The 19,308-nt window shown below is 43.9% G+C and overlaps 2 protein-coding genes across 2 annotated transcripts; both read left to right on the top strand.

The window, feature by feature from the left end:
* The first annotated feature begins 13 nt into the window (after window positions 1-13).
* Window positions 14-9,793, top strand: LOC119277081 (glycerophosphodiester phosphodiesterase GDPD6-like). The gene is made up of 11 exons (XM_037558300.1): window positions 14-177; window positions 1,882-2,060; window positions 2,313-2,496; window positions 2,970-3,044; window positions 3,525-3,634; window positions 3,967-4,185; window positions 4,336-4,491; window positions 5,060-5,255; window positions 5,878-6,039; window positions 8,973-9,121; window positions 9,281-9,793. The coding sequence occupies exons 1-11, from the start codon at window positions 162-164 to the stop codon at window positions 9,548-9,550; spliced, it is 1,716 nt and encodes a 571-aa protein (XP_037414197.1). The 5' UTR covers window positions 14-161; the 3' UTR covers window positions 9,551-9,793.
* A 310-nt stretch (window positions 9,794-10,103) lies between these two features.
* On the top strand, window positions 10,104-13,343 carry LOC119277080 (exocyst complex component EXO70E2-like). The gene is made up of 2 exons (XM_037558298.1): window positions 10,104-10,390; window positions 11,363-13,343. Exon 2 carries the CDS (start codon window positions 11,402-11,404, stop codon window positions 13,199-13,201), a length of 1,800 nt encoding a protein of 599 aa, XP_037414195.1. The 5' UTR covers window positions 10,104-10,390; window positions 11,363-11,401; the 3' UTR covers window positions 13,202-13,343.
* The last annotated feature ends 5,965 nt before the right edge of the window (window positions 13,344-19,308 follow it).

Raw genomic sequence — 19,308 nt, forward strand, 5'->3', positions numbered from 1 at the left:
TAACGGCGTGACGGAAAGAAAAAGCGGGAGCGAATAGACAGAGAGGGGGCCCGGCCGTCACGTCGTCTTCCTCCTCGCTCCATTAGAACCGAGCTCTCGGGTCTCCGCCGCTGCTCGCCTCCCACTGTTATCGGAACCGCAGCGGACGAAGCAGCGGCACTATGCGCCCGTCCCTCTGTAAGCTCCCCTCCCCCGTCTCCGATTAGCTGGCCTTCCCCCCGATACTTCCCCGCCGCGCCGATCTGTCGAGCGGAGCCCGTCGAGTTGTTTATCCTCTTTTTCCTCCTGTACGACTCTGATTCTTTTTCTGATACCATACGCGCGGTTGAGCGATAAATTGGGAAGTGGCGATGTGCAGGCACGAATTGAGGTGATTCTTGATGCGGCAATTAGGCAATGGCTGTTATTATTAGGCAATGGATGGTTAGATTTAGGACTATAGAAGTTTGTGCTAGCTAGAATTGGGGTGGGCGGCAACTAGCCAATGAACTTGCTCTGAGGTTGCTTACCTATTGCTAGTCCGCGCGATTATGTACAATTTCTGCACTGTTAGTGGTAGACTGCTAGTTGGAAGGGGAGCCTTGGCGCAGTGGTAAAAGCTGCTGCCTTGTGACCATGACGTCACAGGTTCAAGTCCTGGAAACAGCCACTTACAGCAATGCAGGGAAAGGCTGCGTACAATAGACCCAAAGTGGTTGGACCCTTCCACGGACCCTGTGCAAGCGGGAGCTACATGCACCGGGCTGCCCTTTTTTAGTGGTAGACTGCTAATTCCTCTTTCTGTGGTCAAGGGAATCGTCGGTAGTGCTTTGTGCATTACTATTTTTAGTTAGTTATTATGCCTGTTTTAGTGCTTTATTTTTGTGGGGAAACTGTTGCTTGGCTGGGCAAATTGGACCAGGGTGCTCATATTTAGACTGCAGGAGAAGATATGTAGACAAGTTTTTGGTCTCAAGACTTTTCCTCAGTTGATATGTTCTGCTATGCCGAGAGTTTTTTTCTTCGCTTCTTTCATGCCGTAGAACCTGCTGTGAACTCCTGATGTTAGTGGTTTCTTTAATTGAAATCGTTGCTGTGGGAAGCCCTGACATTATCTTTTAAAAAAAGTCAAGATAAGTTCTAAACAAGTGCCACTGAAGAAACGCACAAACTCGATTGTGTGAATTATGACCTTTACAATATATAATGCAACATAACTCAAGAAATTATATACATTAAAAACTGAGGAATCACTTCTTTTGAACAGCACTAGTCCACAAAGAATATTTCATTGGCTGTATCCATAGTGCAAACATGCATATTCTTTCATCAATATGTTCAGAAGTATAGTAAATATAGGGAGAAGGGCAGCTAGATTAGTTTCTTGTCCGGTCACATATATCATGGTTACTCGCGTCTTATTTATATAGCATCCATACTTCTACATATTCTATCCATATAACTCCAAATTAAATCTGTGCACTTATGCTAACTCATTTCCAATCATAATGAAATCTTCATGAACAACAGGTGGCATCTTTTGTCTTTAAATGATTTTCTGTGGACGTATTTGACTCAATTTATTTCCTCTGATAGTTTTGACACTACCCATATTTAGTGCCATGTAATGTTTTCAGCATTGCATGTTCACATGGCTATTTTTAAAAAAACTATTCAGAGGGACCTCTGTGGTAGTTATATTTGTCACTGCTGGAATATGGTTGAACTCTTCCATTCGGACAGGATATGAGGATTCTAATAACAGTGTTAAATATGTAACATTTATACACCAAAGATTTAAAGGAATCTCGATTGTGTATCTCTAAACTGTCTACAAAGGTCACGATGAAATATTAACTTTTGTCAAGCTATCTTATTATAGTCTATTATCATCCTTGGCAGGTCATGTTCCTTTTCTTCTTCTGCTACTATTACATGTGGTCATTGCTAGACCATTCTTTCCACTGCCAAGTAAGACTAGTAATGAAGAGAAGAAGCCCATACAGACATTTCGACCGTATAACATTGCTCACCGTGGCTCAAACGGGGAAATCCCAGAGGAAACAAGTGCTGCTTACCTGGTACAGTTCATAGAATTTATATGACAAATAAAATAGTATATCTCTTTTTTGCATATGGAAGATGATGCCCTTATTAAGAGGATATACCATTTGATGGTTAGATTTATTAAATTGACTACTGCAAATGCTAGAAAATTCAATTCTGATAAGTTTCAATCATGTGATTTTTCACCGTTGGAAAATTAAGTTAACAGATACAACAACAACAAAGCCTTTAATGTTAACATATTTCATTAAAAAATCCTATTGCAGAGGGCTATTGAAGAAGGTGCAGATTTTATAGAGACTGACATCCTTGCTAGCAAAGATGGTGCATTGATCTGCTTTCATGATGTAACACTTGATGATACAACTGATATTTCCGGCCGTAAGGAATTCGCCAATCGAAGGAGAACCTATGAGGTGGAATGGGCCAACGTTACTGGCTGGTTCGTAGGTCTGCTTATTATTACCAATCCTGATTTCTTCATTCATTCTTGTAAATCTATTCAGATATATATTTGCAGCATCAAAAGTTAGCAATAGAATGCAAGAAAAATACATCAAATTATACTATCCCTTGACTCAAATTTAGGAAGTTGACACTACTTCGTGCATGATTTCCAAGAACCATTACCTGCTGCATTCTGCCAGCATTTAACAATTGGTATATATGGTATTTTCAATGTAATGCCACAAGCTATGAGCATCTAGTGGCAAGACTGGCCTGTGGCTAACTTACCATGGCCCACCAGCATAGATAGCATATAGCTCTGTGGTTGATAAATCATGGCAATATCATATTGGTTTATCTGCACCTGCTGCTGAACTGACACTACCTGCATATTGCTAGGATATGAATTGAATGTGAATGGTGAACCTGTGAGCCTATTATTTCTTGATTTTTCTGATACTTGTATCCATATGCAGTGGATTTCACGCTTGAGGAACTTAAAACACTTAAAGTGAAGCAGCGATACTCATTCAGAGATCAACAATATAATGGTATGTGGCTGTGTCCTTGAGCTTCTGCTTTTATTTTTCTTTACCGTGATCACATTATCCTCTCTACGAATCAAGGTATTGCACTTCCAAAATAAACTTAGAGCCTCGTAAAAAGTATGTATTCAGAGCCTCACAAAAAGAATCTATTTGGAGGGATTCTTATGTTTTTTTAGAAAGCTCATAGGTGTTGTAATTAATGACTAGTTCTCTGTTCAATAACCTGCCTTCCAGTTCCCACCAACTAATACCTGGGAATTTATTCCATGGTTGATGTATGCATTTTAGTCTTCTCCCAAAATGTGTTTTTCATTTACTTCATCAAAGTTTTTTTTTTAAAAGCTAGCATGTTCTTATTTATAGTAGACCCATTTTGCATTTCAGTTATTTAAACTAACAGAATACATGAACTAATCTGAAAGATGCAATCTGATGGCATATTTGTGAATTAAGAATCATCAATGATATTGTCTGGACATGCAGGCAAATTTTCAATCATCACATTTGAAGAATTCATTTCAGTTGCCTTAGATGCAAGCAGAACCGTTGGAATATATCCAGAGATAAAAGATCCAGTTTTTATCAACAAGCATGTAAGTCCCCCTGCTCTCAATAAGCAATAGGGTATTTTAAGGATTCTCGTAATTCTCTAATCAAGCCTTTTCTGGCAAGAAATGTGCTTAGAAGCTATACGGAAATTTGCTATGAAAATGGTTATTGTAGGGAATGGATTAGCTTTTGCAAAGATATTTTGATAGTATATGGGTGGAGAGAGCAATGCTGCAGCTGATATATTTAAGTACTTCACGTTGACTTTGATGAGATGTACAATTCAAAAGCTTTGGATTTATTCAGTACAATCTTAGGCGGATTTTCCAATTTCTGAATTGCTTCAAGCAATGAGCTTGTATTCTACTCTTGACAGGTAAAGTGGGCAGATGGAAAGAAGTTCGAGGACAAATTTGTGGATACCTTACTAAAGTATGGATACAGGGGTCAATATATGTCCGAAAATTGGCTAAAACAGCCATTGTTTATACAATCATTTGCTCCCTCTTCCCTTGTACATATATCAAATTTGACAGACTCTCCGAAGATCTTTCTGATTGATGATACCACAGTGAGAACTCAAGACACAAACCAGGTATAGATCTTGAGTAATAAATTATTTTATACTACATCAATGTCAATTGTATGGAAGAAAAGTGAGTAGTATGTACTTTTGGTGTTTTTTGCAACTTCCGCAGAAGCATCTGATTGTATGGATATTACTTATGTTATTTTTTGCTTGCAGTCATACTGGGAAATCACTTCAGATGACTACCTTGCATATATTAGTAACTATGTTGTCGGCCTTGGTCCATGGAAAGATACTATTGTTCCAGTTGCAAAAAACTATTTGCTGGAACCAACTGATCTTGTTGCAAGAGCGCATGCTCATAATCTCCAGGTGTGCTATTTGTTTGTATTCCTTACAATTGTCTAGAGTTACACACACATGCTCATAAAGTAATTGATGTTAGACCGACATCAGTTCTGACCACCTTCAGCATTGTTTTGTTCAAGTGCCTTTTTGGTCACTCTGAAAGTATGAATCACCAGAAGAACCAATTAAATGTCATGGTTGTCAATATATGACTACATTGGTTGTAATAACATCTTATATTTTAGGACGGAGGGAGTATTTTTTTTTATCTCATTAGGATTTGACAAATTATTAACTGAATTCATTGGAAGAAAACACATGATATGACTGTCGACATCTGCATCAGGAACTCTCAGCTGTGTCCTCCTGGTCCTCACCTTGCAATGCACTGATTTGGGACGAATGCTCTCATTTAAAGTTCTAGCTGAACTAACCATTGCAATCTATTCTCATAAACTCAGATTTAACTAGTGTGTTAACTCTGCTTTAAATGATCCCAATGGACCGAAGCCGTACTACATGTCAACTACAACTTGATGACAGGTAGTTTGTACCTGGACACATGTTAAACTGAATTCCATTGTTTCTGCAGGTACACCCTTACACATACAGGAACGAGGACCAGTTTCTGCACTTCGACTTTCATCAGGATCCCTATGCCGAGTTCGATTTCTGGATAAATACGATGGGGGTTGACGGATTATTCACAGATTTCGCTGGAAGCGTACACAAGTACCAAGAACTGAAATCTCCACACCCGAAGGACGCAACCGCGAACAGCCTCCTAGTAAAAATTGCTCAGTTGATCGCGGCATACGAAGGCCACTGAATAAGTTTGTGTTCCTGCAATATCACTGCCATTTTCAGTGATTGATGCGCAAGCCGCAAGACCCCAATGAGTTGACATTTGATGACCCGCAGTGACCTTGAAAGGTCACTAATAGATGATGTTGGTTTACGCTGTTATATAGTGTTAACACGAGTTTATGTATACCTCTCCATTGAACCCCTGAATCTCAAGGGGGAGATCTCTATTATCGCAATAACCATTTTTTCCCGGAAGGTTTCCACAAGAAAATGTAATGGTTGATGTATAGCTCATCCGATGGGATATCGTTTCAACAATCTCCCAAGTTGGGGTGTTCATATGTACAAGTGGAATTGGTGTTGAAATGCTAAAAGTTAGTGTTGACAGTTGACCTGTGGTTCAGGTAAATAGGCATCACCTGTCTGCGACCTGTGCCCTGTTGTAACTAGCTAACCACTTGATCTGGCAGCCGCAGCCACAGCCCCAGCGTGTGTTTGTTGGTGGCTGCGCGGTCCCTGTCAATTCTTGATAATTTTGTAAGGAACCGGTCTTCTCTTGGCTTTTGGATGGATGTTTCCCTCACCAATCTCAATGCAGGGGCAGAGGGGGGAGGATAAGCTGGACAGAGCCCAACGGAGTTGTATCGGGCGAGCCATTGAAGGATAAAGAAGATTTTAGGCCACACAGCTCCAGCAGCGGAAGGATGGAGGCTGCGGCTCTGGCCCGGCTGCCGGAATATGCCTCCACCACCGCGCCTTTCAGCGGTAACGTCAGCTCCTCTCCGTGCTCATTCAGCTAATCGCTTGCTAAGTACGAGTAGTAGTAGTGGCAGTAGGTCATATGTGATGTTATCCTGGAAAGAGAGGGCGTTGAATCATAGGGGTCTGCTAATCAGGGGTCAAGGTCGGCTGAGCTGCAGAAACAGAGTCAGTCGTACTTTGTTTAAAGCTGCACTGCTCATCAAATCAATGCAAGAGAACCATGTAATATATATTAATATAGTTCACTACTAGCAAACGGGCAAGGCACTAGATTGCATCTTTGACTCAAAAGGTTAGGTTATGAGAATTTTAGGAAATTTCTGTACCGATCTAGAGTAGTAGTAGTAGAATCAGCTGTTTAGTCAACTTCTAACCCAATCTACTCGCAAAAAAAAAAGAGTCAATTACACCGGTGGTGCTAGAACTTGGCGTAAGCGGTCACTTTGGTGCTAGAACTTGCGGCATACATTAAGATGGTGCAAAAACTTGCTTCAACTTGCAACTACGGCGCAACTCTCATTTGTATACGGCTGTGACGCTGATGAGGCATGACAGCGTGGCATAGGGCCCTTCATAAGTGACTGCATGGTGAAAACTGGAAGTGTGGCGTGCTATTTTTGTAAAATGCCTGAATTTTTTTCTCACGAAAAGGCCCTGTCAGGTGTGTGGCATCCAGTCGGTCCCACTTGTTAGTGAAACATCACAAATTTATTCGAATGAAAAATATGCCGCCAATGGATTCGTACCGGCGAACTCGGTGTAAACTGGGTGCGTAGCCCATAGCTCACAACATGACATAGAAGCATACACACATTTTATATCTTGAAATTAAGTAACATAACTCAAGAATTTTTAATCCTAAAAAGGGTTACGCCCATAGGGTTTCGAGCCGGCTACCAAAGTAAAACAATTAGGAGGGTGTGCCACTGCAACAATGTACTCTCATGTGTAAATATAATTGTTACAGTTTATGTCTATAACAGTACCTGCTCCTGGGCTACAATTTATGTTATTTTTTCACTTTTCAAAAGTTGTAAAGAAATGTAAATTGTAATTGTAAATAATATACATATAAGTAAAATATATTAGACTAAAAGTGCTCATCTATTAATTTTTAAAAATCCATCAAATTGAATTATGAATTAATTGTATAATTACAAAGTTTTTGCATATTAAATAAAATATCGAAGTAATTTTACAAAATATGTGTACCTAAAAAATTATTATATCAGTTCAAAAAATTTACAATTTTTTTAATAAAATATTCATGTTGTATATAAAATTGTGCAAGCTTTGATGTTTTTATGTTTTTTTAAAGTGTTCATGCATTTTAATAAACTTTGTGTGTCTTCTAAAAACAGGTTATGCATTTTTAAATCAATATAAATATGTGCGTAAAAAATTAGCCTAGTATGCCTCGGACTGCAGGTTCTCATATGAATACGTATTTACAATTATATGTACAATTACAGTTTACAGTTTTTCGGGCTAAAAATAAGAAAAGAAAAATAACATGTTTAAAATGAACCGCACTAACTGCAGTCTGTTTAGGCCAGCGGATGTACTGTCTTTTTTTTTCCGGGTGAGCGGGGGTACTGTTGTACACATAAAGGTTAACAATCCTATATTAAGGCATGAAATGACATTTGTTGTATATTTGCTAGGTCCTCCTCGTGGTAATTGTCAGGTCGCTGGTACGAAATCCCATGGCAGTATCTTTTTTATTTGAATGGAAATTCTTATTTTACGTTATTTGGCGAAGATACAAAGACTGATTATACTTATAGAACATCAGTTGTTAACTGGTGTGTTTCCTAGCCACGCTCTCGGTTGACAATAGGTCATCGGTTCGAATCCTTGCCTGGCTTCTATTTTTCTTTCTAATACTAATAAAATTTGTGATGTTTGGCTGACAGGTGGGACCACCTGATGCCACACATACAATTTCTAGGTACACTTGACAGGGGCCTTTACCTGAGAAAAAACGAAAAATAAAAAAATTGAGGTTTTTTTGCAAAAAGAAAACACATGCCCAATCTGCACCATATGGTCACTGACAGCGGGCCCTATGCCATGTTGTCATGCCTCGTCAGCTTCACCGGCGTATACAAACAAGATTTGCACCGTATTTGCACGTTCAAGCCAAGTTTTTGCATCACTTTAATGTATACCGCAAGTTCTAGCACTAAAGTGACCGTTTACGCCAAGTTCTAGCACCACCGGTATAATTGACTCAAAAAAAAAAAAAACTTCTGACCCAATCGGTGCTATTCCAACTGGCATGGGTACGCATGTCTACTCCCTGAAGTATGTGGTTACCGGATATTGTGGACTTTTCTACTAGTCAATCATGTGACCTCTTGGTTAACCGCACCCGTTGGTCCTAAATTTTGCAGTCAACCTCCACAAAACTACCCATGCAAATCACAGGCGCAGTATTGCGCTGCTTGCGCGAGCTCGATGGGTGCTGTATGCTATCAGACGATATGCTGAATCTTCAGAATATGACCGGTATTTATTTCGCTCGCAACCCTTTTGACCGGGACCTGCAACTTGGCTAAAGAAACCTAGTACTCCAGCTTTAGCTGAGCATGACCAGCAGCTCCGGAATCCTGCTGAGAAATATCATGGAAGCTCGCCTTCCTTTAGTCTGGGAAATATCTCCTCGGAGAAAGCTTGCCGCACCTTCCCAACTTTTGTACTCCTACGTACGGAAAATCGACACCGGGCGGCCGGCAGCCCACCTTTGAATTGAGGGACGCTTCCGTCTTTCAAAAGCAAAAGCGAGAAAGCGGGAGAGAGCAACCAAAAAGATCGCACAATCGTGGCAGCATACCCGTCAAATGCTCCCCGATTTCCATCAATAGTCAGAGAGCGCTACCACTTCGTTTGATTTCCTGTGATTTTCTCTTCTCATGCCCCACCACGACGTGCAGGCAAAAGATGGTCGTTACCCCGTGCCCAGAGGCGATCGCCCAGGGCGACAGCACTGGCGGCCTCGCCGCCCGGAGTCGCGAGCTTCTTCTCCAGCTCACCTCCCACTACGAGACCACCGAGAATTCAACGCCGAGGCCCCGGGACAAAGGTCAGAGTCCCATCCATCCATCCATTTCCATCGTGGAACGGTTCAAGATAGACATCGTTACTGTTCAGTCGATCAATCATGGCAACAATTTTCTACGTTGTGCAGTGTCTGATAATGACTGTATTTTCTGTGTGATGTGAGTTTTGGTTTGGCATGCAGTGTGCGGGGCGCAGGAGGCGGGCGGACATCCAGTCGGACACGTACGTGCTGCTGGAGCCCGGGATGGACGAGGAGTTCGTGTCCAAGGAGGAGCTCGAGGAGAGGCTGCGTGGGTGGCTGGAGAGGTGGCCGGGGGGCGCGCTGCCGCCGGACCTCGCGAGGTTCGACACGGTGGACGACGCCGTCTCGTACCTCGTCCGGTCGGTGTGCGAGCTCGAGGTCGACGGCGAGGTGGGCTCCGTGCAGTGGTACCAGGTCCAGATCGAATGAATAGCTAGAGCTGGTAGAACCATCCGTCCAATGCTGCGTGACTGCATGTGTATGTGGTTCGAAGGGACGCAATTTTGGCCGGAGATATATGGGGCCCTTTGGCGCCCGTGGACCGCGAACGTGAGTACTTTCGGAGAAACTGAACCGTGTTATATTAGACAAATCGTTTGCTGTTGCGTGCGGAGAGCTCGCAGTCTGTCGCGGGGCCCGACGGCCATCGAGAAACCAATAGTTTTGTTTTGATACGGACGTGGAGCCAGGGACGTTATCATAGTCCCGGAAATGAACAAACAATATTAGTAAGAACATGATTCGTGTCCATGTGAGGTCACGGCCAGGCGGTCAGCGGAAGCCGGTCAGTCCAGTGCGAAAGCTCGCCCTTCTTCCTCCGTTTTCCACAGGGCTAGAGAAAACCGGAGCCTATTGTGTCTCTGTGTGTGTGTGTGTGTGTTTTTCTCCCGTCAGAACGGAGCGGCATAGAGTGAAGGAAAGGAACACAGGGAGAGAGAGAGACCCCGGCGTCACGGCATCCGTTCCGAATTCCATTCCACGGACCATTCCGCAGCCTGTCTCGCTCCCGTCGCCGTCGCCGTCGCCACCCTCGGGTTGACTTGACTTGCCCTCCCACACCTGACCTTCCTCCCCTGCCCACTCCAATCCCGTCTCCCTCTCCCCTCTTCTCTACTCTGCTCTTCCCCTGCTCTCTCTCTCTCTCTCTCTCTCTCTCTCTCTCTCTCTCTCTCTCTCTATTCTGCAACCAATCTTGGGTTGCGCCGGCGGGCTCCAGTACGGCCGCCGGGGCCGGGGAAAGCGAAGCAGCAGCAGCTCGCCAGTGCTGCGGTGAGTTCCTCATATCACCCTTCTAGCCAGGGCCTTTATTTTTCATTTTTCTTTTGGGGGGAGCAGCATCCGCTTTCTTAACTTTTTTCCGGTTTAGAACTTGGGCTGGTTTGTTATGGTAGCGGTGGGCATCTGAACGGCCAGTTTTCAGAGTTTTAGACGGACTGGCTGTGGTTGTCCTTGGTATTGGATTTTCCTCTTCCGGTAGGGAGGGAAGATCTTTACAGAAAGTGGTAACTAGTAGAGAAAACTTTGGCGTAATTCTTTTAAACTGGTAAATATGGACGAACTTATGTAGTAGTAGTAACATAGTAATCTGTAACAATAGTACTACTATCCTTTGTAGCTGTCGTTTGTTGCCGTTTTTTCTTTTGGAAAGTCACCATGGCCCAATCGGCAGTATCCTTAACTTCTGATGGAGATGCTAGCAAAAGGTGTTCTAAAAGTACTGAGGAATCATCCGTTTTTTTGGTTTATGTGGATCAAATTAACCTAATGAATATTATTTATAGCTCAAAGTTAATAAGTTGTTTTATGTTTCCGGAACAAGAAGTGGCAAGTGGCGTTCCTGCTACAGGCCTCCTTTGTGGCAACCTAATCAAATCCAACCTAGGAAATTTGCATTCATGTTTTTAACTTTTTGAAATTTGAGTAAATAAAGATAACTGCGTGGTTAACAACAAACTAGGGGAAAAAGGATAATACCACCTTTAACCGTAGGGCTGCCCTGTTCTCTTGCTACCATTACTGGTAAATTGTGTTATGACATCCCTGTATATCAGTCTCTCGAGGTGCTCAAAAGATTATTTTTCGCTAATTTAGCTCCCAGTGTCTACTTTCTTGGTTCTTTTGCATTGTCGATGTGTTGCGATACTTCTCATCATATGATCTTCACTACCTTAAGTGTTCTTCATCTGAAGCTTTTCCAAATTTGGAGTTGGACCTGATCTTTGTTATAAACATGTGAAACAGGGAAAGGAAATGCGAAGACGCTGAATATAAATCTACAGAATGATGGCTCCTGAGTTAGATAAGCAATGCTCAAACATCCAGCTGGGAGAAGAAGTAGAGATATGTGATATCAAGCTTGCGCTCAAGGCATTGCGAAAGAAGATCCTTAGTTTGGATTTTCATAACTCCTTGCATGTTCATGATCCACAGAACTCATTTGAGTACTTAGAAGTGTTGTACAGATTGCGGCAGCTGTCTGAGAAGTTAGGTAATTTGGACCCTGGTGGAGAAGCCAAAGAGCACAAGGAACTCACCGTGTATGCTGATGACCTTTTTGAAATGGCGATGGCGAGGCTCGAAGAGGAGTTTGTTTACCTTCTTACATACTACAAACAGCCGTTAGAACAGGAACTTCTCTCGTTCCGTTCTACAGAGGATGGCAGCACGGATGAGTTTTCAAGCAGCTCATTCAGTGAGGAACAAAGTGAAGGCAAGTCAACACAAACCGGTAGCAGTGGAGGATCTGAATATTTTGTGGCTGATTTGATCCAACCTGGTGCACTCTCTGCTGTCAAGTCCATTGCCAACTTCATGTTCCTGAGTGACTACAATAACGAGTGTTGCCAGGCTTATATCAATGCACGGCAGGGTGCAATAGATGAGTTCATTGGGACTCTTCACATCGACAAGCACAGCATGGAAGAACTTATGAGCACTAAATGGAACAAACTGAGCGCATCGATAAAGCGGTGGAATCGGGCAATGAAGGCTTTTGTCCGAGTCTACCTTGCGAGCGAGAGGAGCCTTAGCAGTCTTGTCTTTGGTGACCTATCAGAAACAGCTGTAGACTTGTGCTTCTATGAGATTTCATTTAGCTCGGTCATGCAGCTTCTGAGCTTTTATGAGTCTGTAGCAATTGGACCACCTAAGCCAGAAAAGCTTTTCCGGATTCTTGATATGTATGAGGTCCTGGATGATCTGCTGCCTGAAGCAGAGTTCTTGTTTCAAGCAGGGGGCAATGATATGGTTTTAGCTGAGTATCATGAAGTCCTACTCCAGCTGGGAGAATCAGCAAGGAAAACATTTGCGGAATTCAAGTATGCTATCCAATCCTACACGTCATCCAGTGCGGTGCCTACTGGTGCAGTGCATCCCCTCACCAAGTATGTCATGAACTATATAAAGGCTGTCACTGTTTACAGCAAAACTCTTGATTCACTGCTGAAGGATGCAGATCAACAGCCTATACCAAACTCATGCACTCATTTCACGGCTACAGCATTGCATCTGCAGTCTGTTGCTGCAGTTTTAGAAGCAAATCTTGAAGCCGGGTCTAGATTGTACAGAGATTGTCGATTGCGGAACATCTTTATGATGAACAATATCTGCTACATGGTCCAAAAAGTGAAGAACTCGGATCTCAAGAGCTTTCTTGGCGACGACTGGATCCGGCTGCACAACCGGATGTTTCAGCATCAGGCGACCAACTACGAGAGGGCGTCGTGGAGTCAGGTGCTCTCTTACCTGAGTGATGATGGTCTATGTGCCGCCGGAGGTGCCGCTTCTCGTAAAATCATCAGGGAGAAGTTCAAAAACTTCAACCTGTCCTTTGAAGATGTTTATCGAGTTCAGACTGCATGGTCTGTCCCTGATGACCAACTCCGCGAAGATGTCAGGATTTCCATATCACTGAAAGTCATACAGGCTTACAGGACATTTGTGGGAAGATACTCTGCCTTCCTTGATGGCACCAAGCAGAGAGATCGCTACATAAAGTACAGGCCTGAGGATCTGGAGGAACTTTTGCTGGATCTGTTTGAAGGAACTCAAAAGTCATTGCAGCATTCTGGCCGAGCTTGAAGCTGAAAGCACAGTTCTTCGAGGGATAACGCGGTGGTTGTAATTTTGCTTTGTACCAATTAAAAGAATTTTATTGCTTGTTTTGTTGTATTGTTGTCCATGCTCAAAAGAATATATTTTTGGATGCCTTGTGTTTGCAGAAGTGTATCAGTTCCTTCATGGCAGCCATGGTGCTTAAAGTGCTTCATGTACTATATATGTAACCGAAGTACAGATGATGCTTAGATGTAGGTAGCAATACGTTTTTTGCCAAAACATTTTTAACAAAAAGCCTGTATAGTCTCTGAACACCACTCGGTTACTGATTTAGTAATCTTCCACACACGGGTGGAAGGGTATGTTTTTCCTTAGAACTAGACAAACCTATTCTGGTTTCCGTATGGGTACGCCCACTTGTCGCCTCCAAGTGTGCAAACTATTACATGAAGAAAATATAAATGAGCTACTAAACATGGTTTCTAGCTGCCGCCTGCGCATCCAACAACACCCCTAATTAACGGGCTTGCTAAAAGTCAGTCGAATGAGATTTAATCAAGTCTCAGTTGATTGCATAGCCGTTAGATCTTAGCATGGAGATTCGTGCGGGACTGAGCACTGTCCAACAGACCTTGCAGCATTTTGTCCCTACGTTTGCAACATATCTTGCTACCAGTTGCAGCATGCATCTTGCTGGTTGTAGGGTAGGCCCTGACAAAATCCTTTCTTAAACGAGAACTTTATACATCTGGTGTCCGGTTTATCACCATCTCACGTGAATGCACTCGTTGTCATTGGAAGAACACAACAGACCTTGAAGCAGTACATGAGACATATAAGCTTCGCGGAATTGTTCGTTGGAACTGCACATTGACGTGAACGAAAACCTGCACAACTTATCTCTCACTCCCAGTTTCCATCTCACTCACTTCTCCTCTCATCTCTCTCCCAGTTCCCCATTGATGGAGTCAAATCCAGCAGATCTCGGGTGGGGGTCCGAACAGGCAGCCTTGGTGCGATGGTGAAAGGAGACACAAGGATTTACCCAGGTTCGGGTTCTCTCGAAGAGCTAACAACCTACGTCCTTCTTTGATTGTATTGATTTCGGAGGAGTACATATTATAGGTTGATCTACCGGATGATCGCTGTGTGACTAGAATATGATCCGCCGACTAGCCTAGCCTTGGTTTATATAAGAATACCGGAGGCCTAGGTTAACAGGAGCTCTAGTCGGTTATGTTAATGGAGAGGAGTCCTCCACGGATCATGAGTCCTTGTCTTAAACGCCAAGGCTTCTTGATTCTTCCTTGTATGCGTCATGGGCCTTCTGGTCCCTTGACGAACCGTCATGAGGGTCCTTGGCCCGGCCTACTGTCTGGGAGACGACGTGGTGGATGACCCCTAATTCAGGACACCATCACCCATCTCAATCACCTCTCAGGCGACAACGGGGCTGCACCGACGGGAGACGAGGTTGAGGCGGGTTGCACGGGCGGGGCCATCGACGAGGACAAGCACCCCTCCTCCCCTCTCAAGCCACTGGCCATACACGGGGCATGCATGGTGGACCTCGTCCTGTGTTGCTCCTCCATTCACCACTGCTTTTCGTCGATGGGTCGGTGCCCTCACCACTTGATCTGCTGGGGTGGTGCGTCGGAGGAGGTGTTGCCTCTCACGGAGGCGGTGCTGTCGAAGGAGAAGTTGTTGCTCGCGAGGTGACGGTGCCAGAGAAGGTGCTGCTACTACGTGGAGGTAGTGCGCTAGAGGAGGAGTTGCTACTGCTTGTGTAGGCGACACTGTCGAAGGAGGTAATGCTACTACACAAAGGCGACAGACTAGAAGAGGAGCCTCTGCTACTCGCAGAAGCGACATGTCGTGCAACACACCTTCCCTGCTGTTATTGTCGGCTCGCGACAGTACGTACGTCAGGCCACTGCATTCGGTACCAATTTGGTGAGGGCCAAAATTGCGATTTCGTTTCCTTTGCTAGTTTGCGATCGATGGATCGAATCGACCAGCAAATTCATGTCGATCCTTACCAATATTTTCAAAATCTAGATCGAACTAAGTTTATCCAGTAACTAATATTGCGCATATGCGACTGAAAATTAGTAACTAGCTACATGTAACAATTTTCTTTGTCGCGTCAGATTGCCAATTGAATTGCTCGAGGACAAGCAATAGCTAAGCTTGGGGAAGCTGATACGTCTCAAATGTATCTAATTTTGAGAGCTCTTTTGCTATGGTTTTATCCTCTAAATTGCATGATTTTGATAAAACTAACCTAGACTAACGTTGTTTTCAGCATAATTACCCCTTAGAGTTAATTTTTGTGCAGAAATAAAGTTTTCCGGATCGAGCCCAAAATTTTATTGAATTTTTTCTGAAAGAAGAGAGCCATAGAGCCAGAAGGACACCCGGAGGCGGCCACGAGGTGGGCACACGCCCCCACCATGCACCTGCCCTAGGGAGGCACACATGCCTACTGTGTGGGGGCCTCGGGCACCGCCGTATGCTCTTCTTTGGCTATAAAATCACCCCGACTTAAAACACATGCATTTTTTGAGTAGTTTTCGTGGTACAGAGCTGCCGCCACCTTCGTTCTTCGTTCGAAGAGCTAATCTAGAGGTTGTTCTGGGACTTCAGAGAGGGGAATTCGTCGCCATCAGTAACCTCTTCTTCATCACCACCATCATGATCTCCTCTCTCATGTGTGAGTAATATCGATGTACGCACATGGGGGTGGCTGGAATTGGATGAGATTTTCTATGTAATAGATGCGAGATTTGTTAGTTTGATCCCTAGTTCCCTCTATGTTATAAGATTGATTTTGCTATGACTTTGCTATTCTTAATGCTTGTCATTAGAGCTCTGGGTGCCATGATTTCAGATCTGTACTTTTTATGTTTTCATGAATATTTGTGTGTTTTGGATCTTATATGCAAGTTATATGCACCCGTTATAGTTCTGGACCCTAGACGTTGAAGTGAGAATAATCAGGGTATCGACAAGGATGACTATGATTTGAGGATTACCTGTATTCATTGACTGTTAATGCTTTATTCTAGTACTTTGTAAAAGGAGTACCTTAATTGCCTGCAATTTTCATCAGGGTCCTGCTAAAATGGACGGTGATAACCCACAAGTATAGGGGATGAATTGTAGTTTTTTTTCTATAAATAAGAGTGTCAAACCGAACAAGGAGCTAACGATAGGATTTATATTCCCTTCAAGTTTTATCGACCACTGATACAACTCTATGCACACTTAACATTTGCTTTACCTAGAACAAGTATGAAACTATTTTGTAGGTGATAGGATATATTTTGTAGGTGATAGGATAGTTTGCAAGAATAAAACTAGGTGTACTTAGCAAGAATAAAACTACGAGTAATTTGCAAGATAATAAATTTAATTGTTTAGTAGAGAGATTTTGGTAACACAAGAGAAGTATTTTGTCCCTAGGCAATCGATAACTAGTCCGGTAATCATTATTGTAATTTTATATGAGGGAGAGGCACGAGCTAACATACTTTCCGTACTTGGATCATATGCACTTATGATTGGAACTCTAGCAAGCATATGCAACTACCAAAGATCATTAAGGTAAAACTGAACCATAGCATTAAGTATCAAGTCCTCTTTACTCTCATATGTAACAACCCCCTTATAAGCTTCTATCACTCTCGCCACCCACTATAAACGAATTATGAACGTATTGCAACACTCTACAACGGGAATCCCACACACTTGCGTGACACGGAGGGCACCATAGGACATCACCAAAACAAAACATACAACTCAAACCAATCATGATCATTAATCAATCCGTACGACAAAACGAATTTACTCAAATATCATAGGATGGACATACATCATTGGATAATAATATATAGCATTAAGCACCATGTTTAAGTAGATATTACAGTTGGGAGAATAGGTGTTACACCACCGTAGAGGGGGAGAGAGTTGGTGATGACGGCAGCGAAGTTGTTGGTGTAGATCGCCATCATGATGATTGCCCCGGTGGTCTTCCGGCACTACCGTGAGAGGGGGGGGGGAGATCCCCCTCCGTCTTCTTCTTCCTTGGCCTCCCCCATAGATGGGAGGAGAGTCCCCCCTCTGGTCCATGGTCTCCATGGCGGCGGAGGGACATGAGCCCCTCCTAGATTCTCTTTGTTCTCTTTTGTTTCGTGTTCATGTTTTCTGGTCTAAAACCGTTTCTTAAATTCCCAGAGATTCGTAACTTCGATTGGGCTGAAACTTTAACATGTTTTTTTTTCTGGATATTATCTTTCTTGCTGTGAAAGGGTAGTGTCGGTGTCAAAACCGGCGGATCTCAGGTAGGGGGTCCCGAACTGTGCGTCTAAGGCTAATGGTAACAGGAGGCGGGGGACACAATGTTTACCCAGGTTCGGGCCCTCTCTATGGAGGTAATACCCTACTTCCTGCTTGATTGATCTTGATGATATGAGTATTACAAGAGTTGATCTACCACGAGATCTTAGAGGCTAACCCTAGAAGCTAGCCTATGATTATGATTGTCGTTGTCCTACGGACTAAACCCTCTTGTTTATATAGACACCAAAGGGGGCTAGGGTTACACAGAGTCGGATAAAGAGAAGGGAATCAACATATCCGAATTGCCAAGCTTGCCTTCCACGCAAAGGAGAGTCCCACCCGGACACGGGACGAAGTCTTCAATCTTGTATCTTCATAGTCCATCAGTCCGGCATAAGCATATAGTCCGGCTGTCCGAGGACCCCCTAATCCAGGACTCCCTCAGTAGCCCCTGAACCAGGCTTCAATGACGATGAGTCCGGCGCGCAGATTGTCTTCGGCATTGCAAGACGAGTTCCTTCTCCAAATACTCCAAAGTTGATTTTGAACACAAAAATTGTGTTCGGCTCTATAAAACAAATTCCACATACCACCGTAGAGAGTACAATATTCCACGAGTCTAATCTGCTGACAACTTTTCCATAGCGTGACATCACGCCGTGGCCCGGTCATTATTCAAACCATTTTCTCAACCTGCTACTACACATCTTGCGAGGCAGTTTTATTGGCACGTCTTGTCGAAGCAGAGATCGTGTCCCCTTATCACGGGATTCTCATCAATACGGGCGTCGGTAACCCAACCGTGCCATTAGCACGAAGCTTGGGGAATAAGTGAGTTTCTAGGGCAAGTGGGAAGGCACATGACCTCTGCCGCCTTTATAAAGAGATAAGTGTCGTGGAATAGTCACGTTAGATGTCCTCGTGAAAGGACTTAGTTGTGGAGCCATCGCAACTAGGAAGCTTGAAGGGGTTAAATCGGGACAAGAGACACAAGAGGGTTTATACTAGTTCGGCCCCTTACGGTGAAGGTAAGGCCTACGTCTAGTTGGGTTGGTATTGCCGTCTCGATGACCAGGGAGCGAGATACGCTATGCCCGGATCTCGATGAGTTGTTTCTTGCCCTAAGCCACCAGCAGGTCGTCCCCTTATATACAAGGGTTGACGCCCTATGGCTTACAGAGTCCCGGCCGGCTTATAAATAGAGTCCGGCTCGGTGACCAGTTAAATCTACCTTACGTTACAAGTCATGCCATCATGGCGGTTTACTACAATGGGCTTAAGCCGCCCGTGGGCCTCAAGCCCTTTATTGAACCGCCATCTTCATGCTTGGCCTTGGGATTCCTCTGATGAATCCTCTTTGCGTAACCCGGCCCCTCCTGGGCGGCTTACACAAATAGTCACATCCCCAACAATAAGGATTCCCCTTTTTTCACCCACGCCTTCTTCTTCCTCTGCTCATCCATTCTCGAGCTCGAACGCTCAAGCCTTCACCTTCTCCGCAAAAACATCCCGAACATGTCTGGGAGCAGGAGGCAAGTGGATGGCCTCCTCCGTTAAGAAGGAGGGCATCAAGAAGCTTCGGGAGGCCGGATACTTGTCCAAAGACATTGCGCATCAGCTTCCAGCCGAAGGGCAGATCATCCCTACCCCAAAACCCCAGGAAAGGGAAGTTTTCCTCTCCCACTTCGTCCGCGGGCTGGGATTCCCCCTCCACCCGTTCGTCCGCGGACTAATGTTCTACTACGGGCTGGACTTCCATGATTTGTCCCCCAACTCCATCCTCAACATCT

The sequence above is a fragment of the Triticum dicoccoides genome, chromosome 3B (genome assembly GCF_002162155.2).
Source record: "Triticum dicoccoides isolate Atlit2015 ecotype Zavitan chromosome 3B, WEW_v2.0, whole genome shotgun sequence".
NCBI lineage: Eukaryota > Viridiplantae > Streptophyta > Magnoliopsida > Poales > Poaceae > Triticum > Triticum dicoccoides.

Excerpts from the sequence above, each read along its gene's own strand:
- LOC119277081 (XM_037558300.1), top strand. Across the intron at positions 5,256-5,877 it reads AACCGCGAACAGCCTCCTAG|GAGGGGGGAGGATAAGCTGG; the intron begins TAAAAATTGCTC and ends AATGCAGGGGCA. Across the intron at positions 9,122-9,280 it reads GCCGAGGCCCCGGGACAAAG|TGTGCGGGGCGCAGGAGGCG; the intron begins GTCAGAGTCCCA and ends TTTGGCATGCAG.
- LOC119277080 (XM_037558298.1), top strand. The coding sequence starts at position 11,402 with ATGATGGCTCCTGAGTTAGATAAGCAATGCTCAAACATCCAGCTGGGA.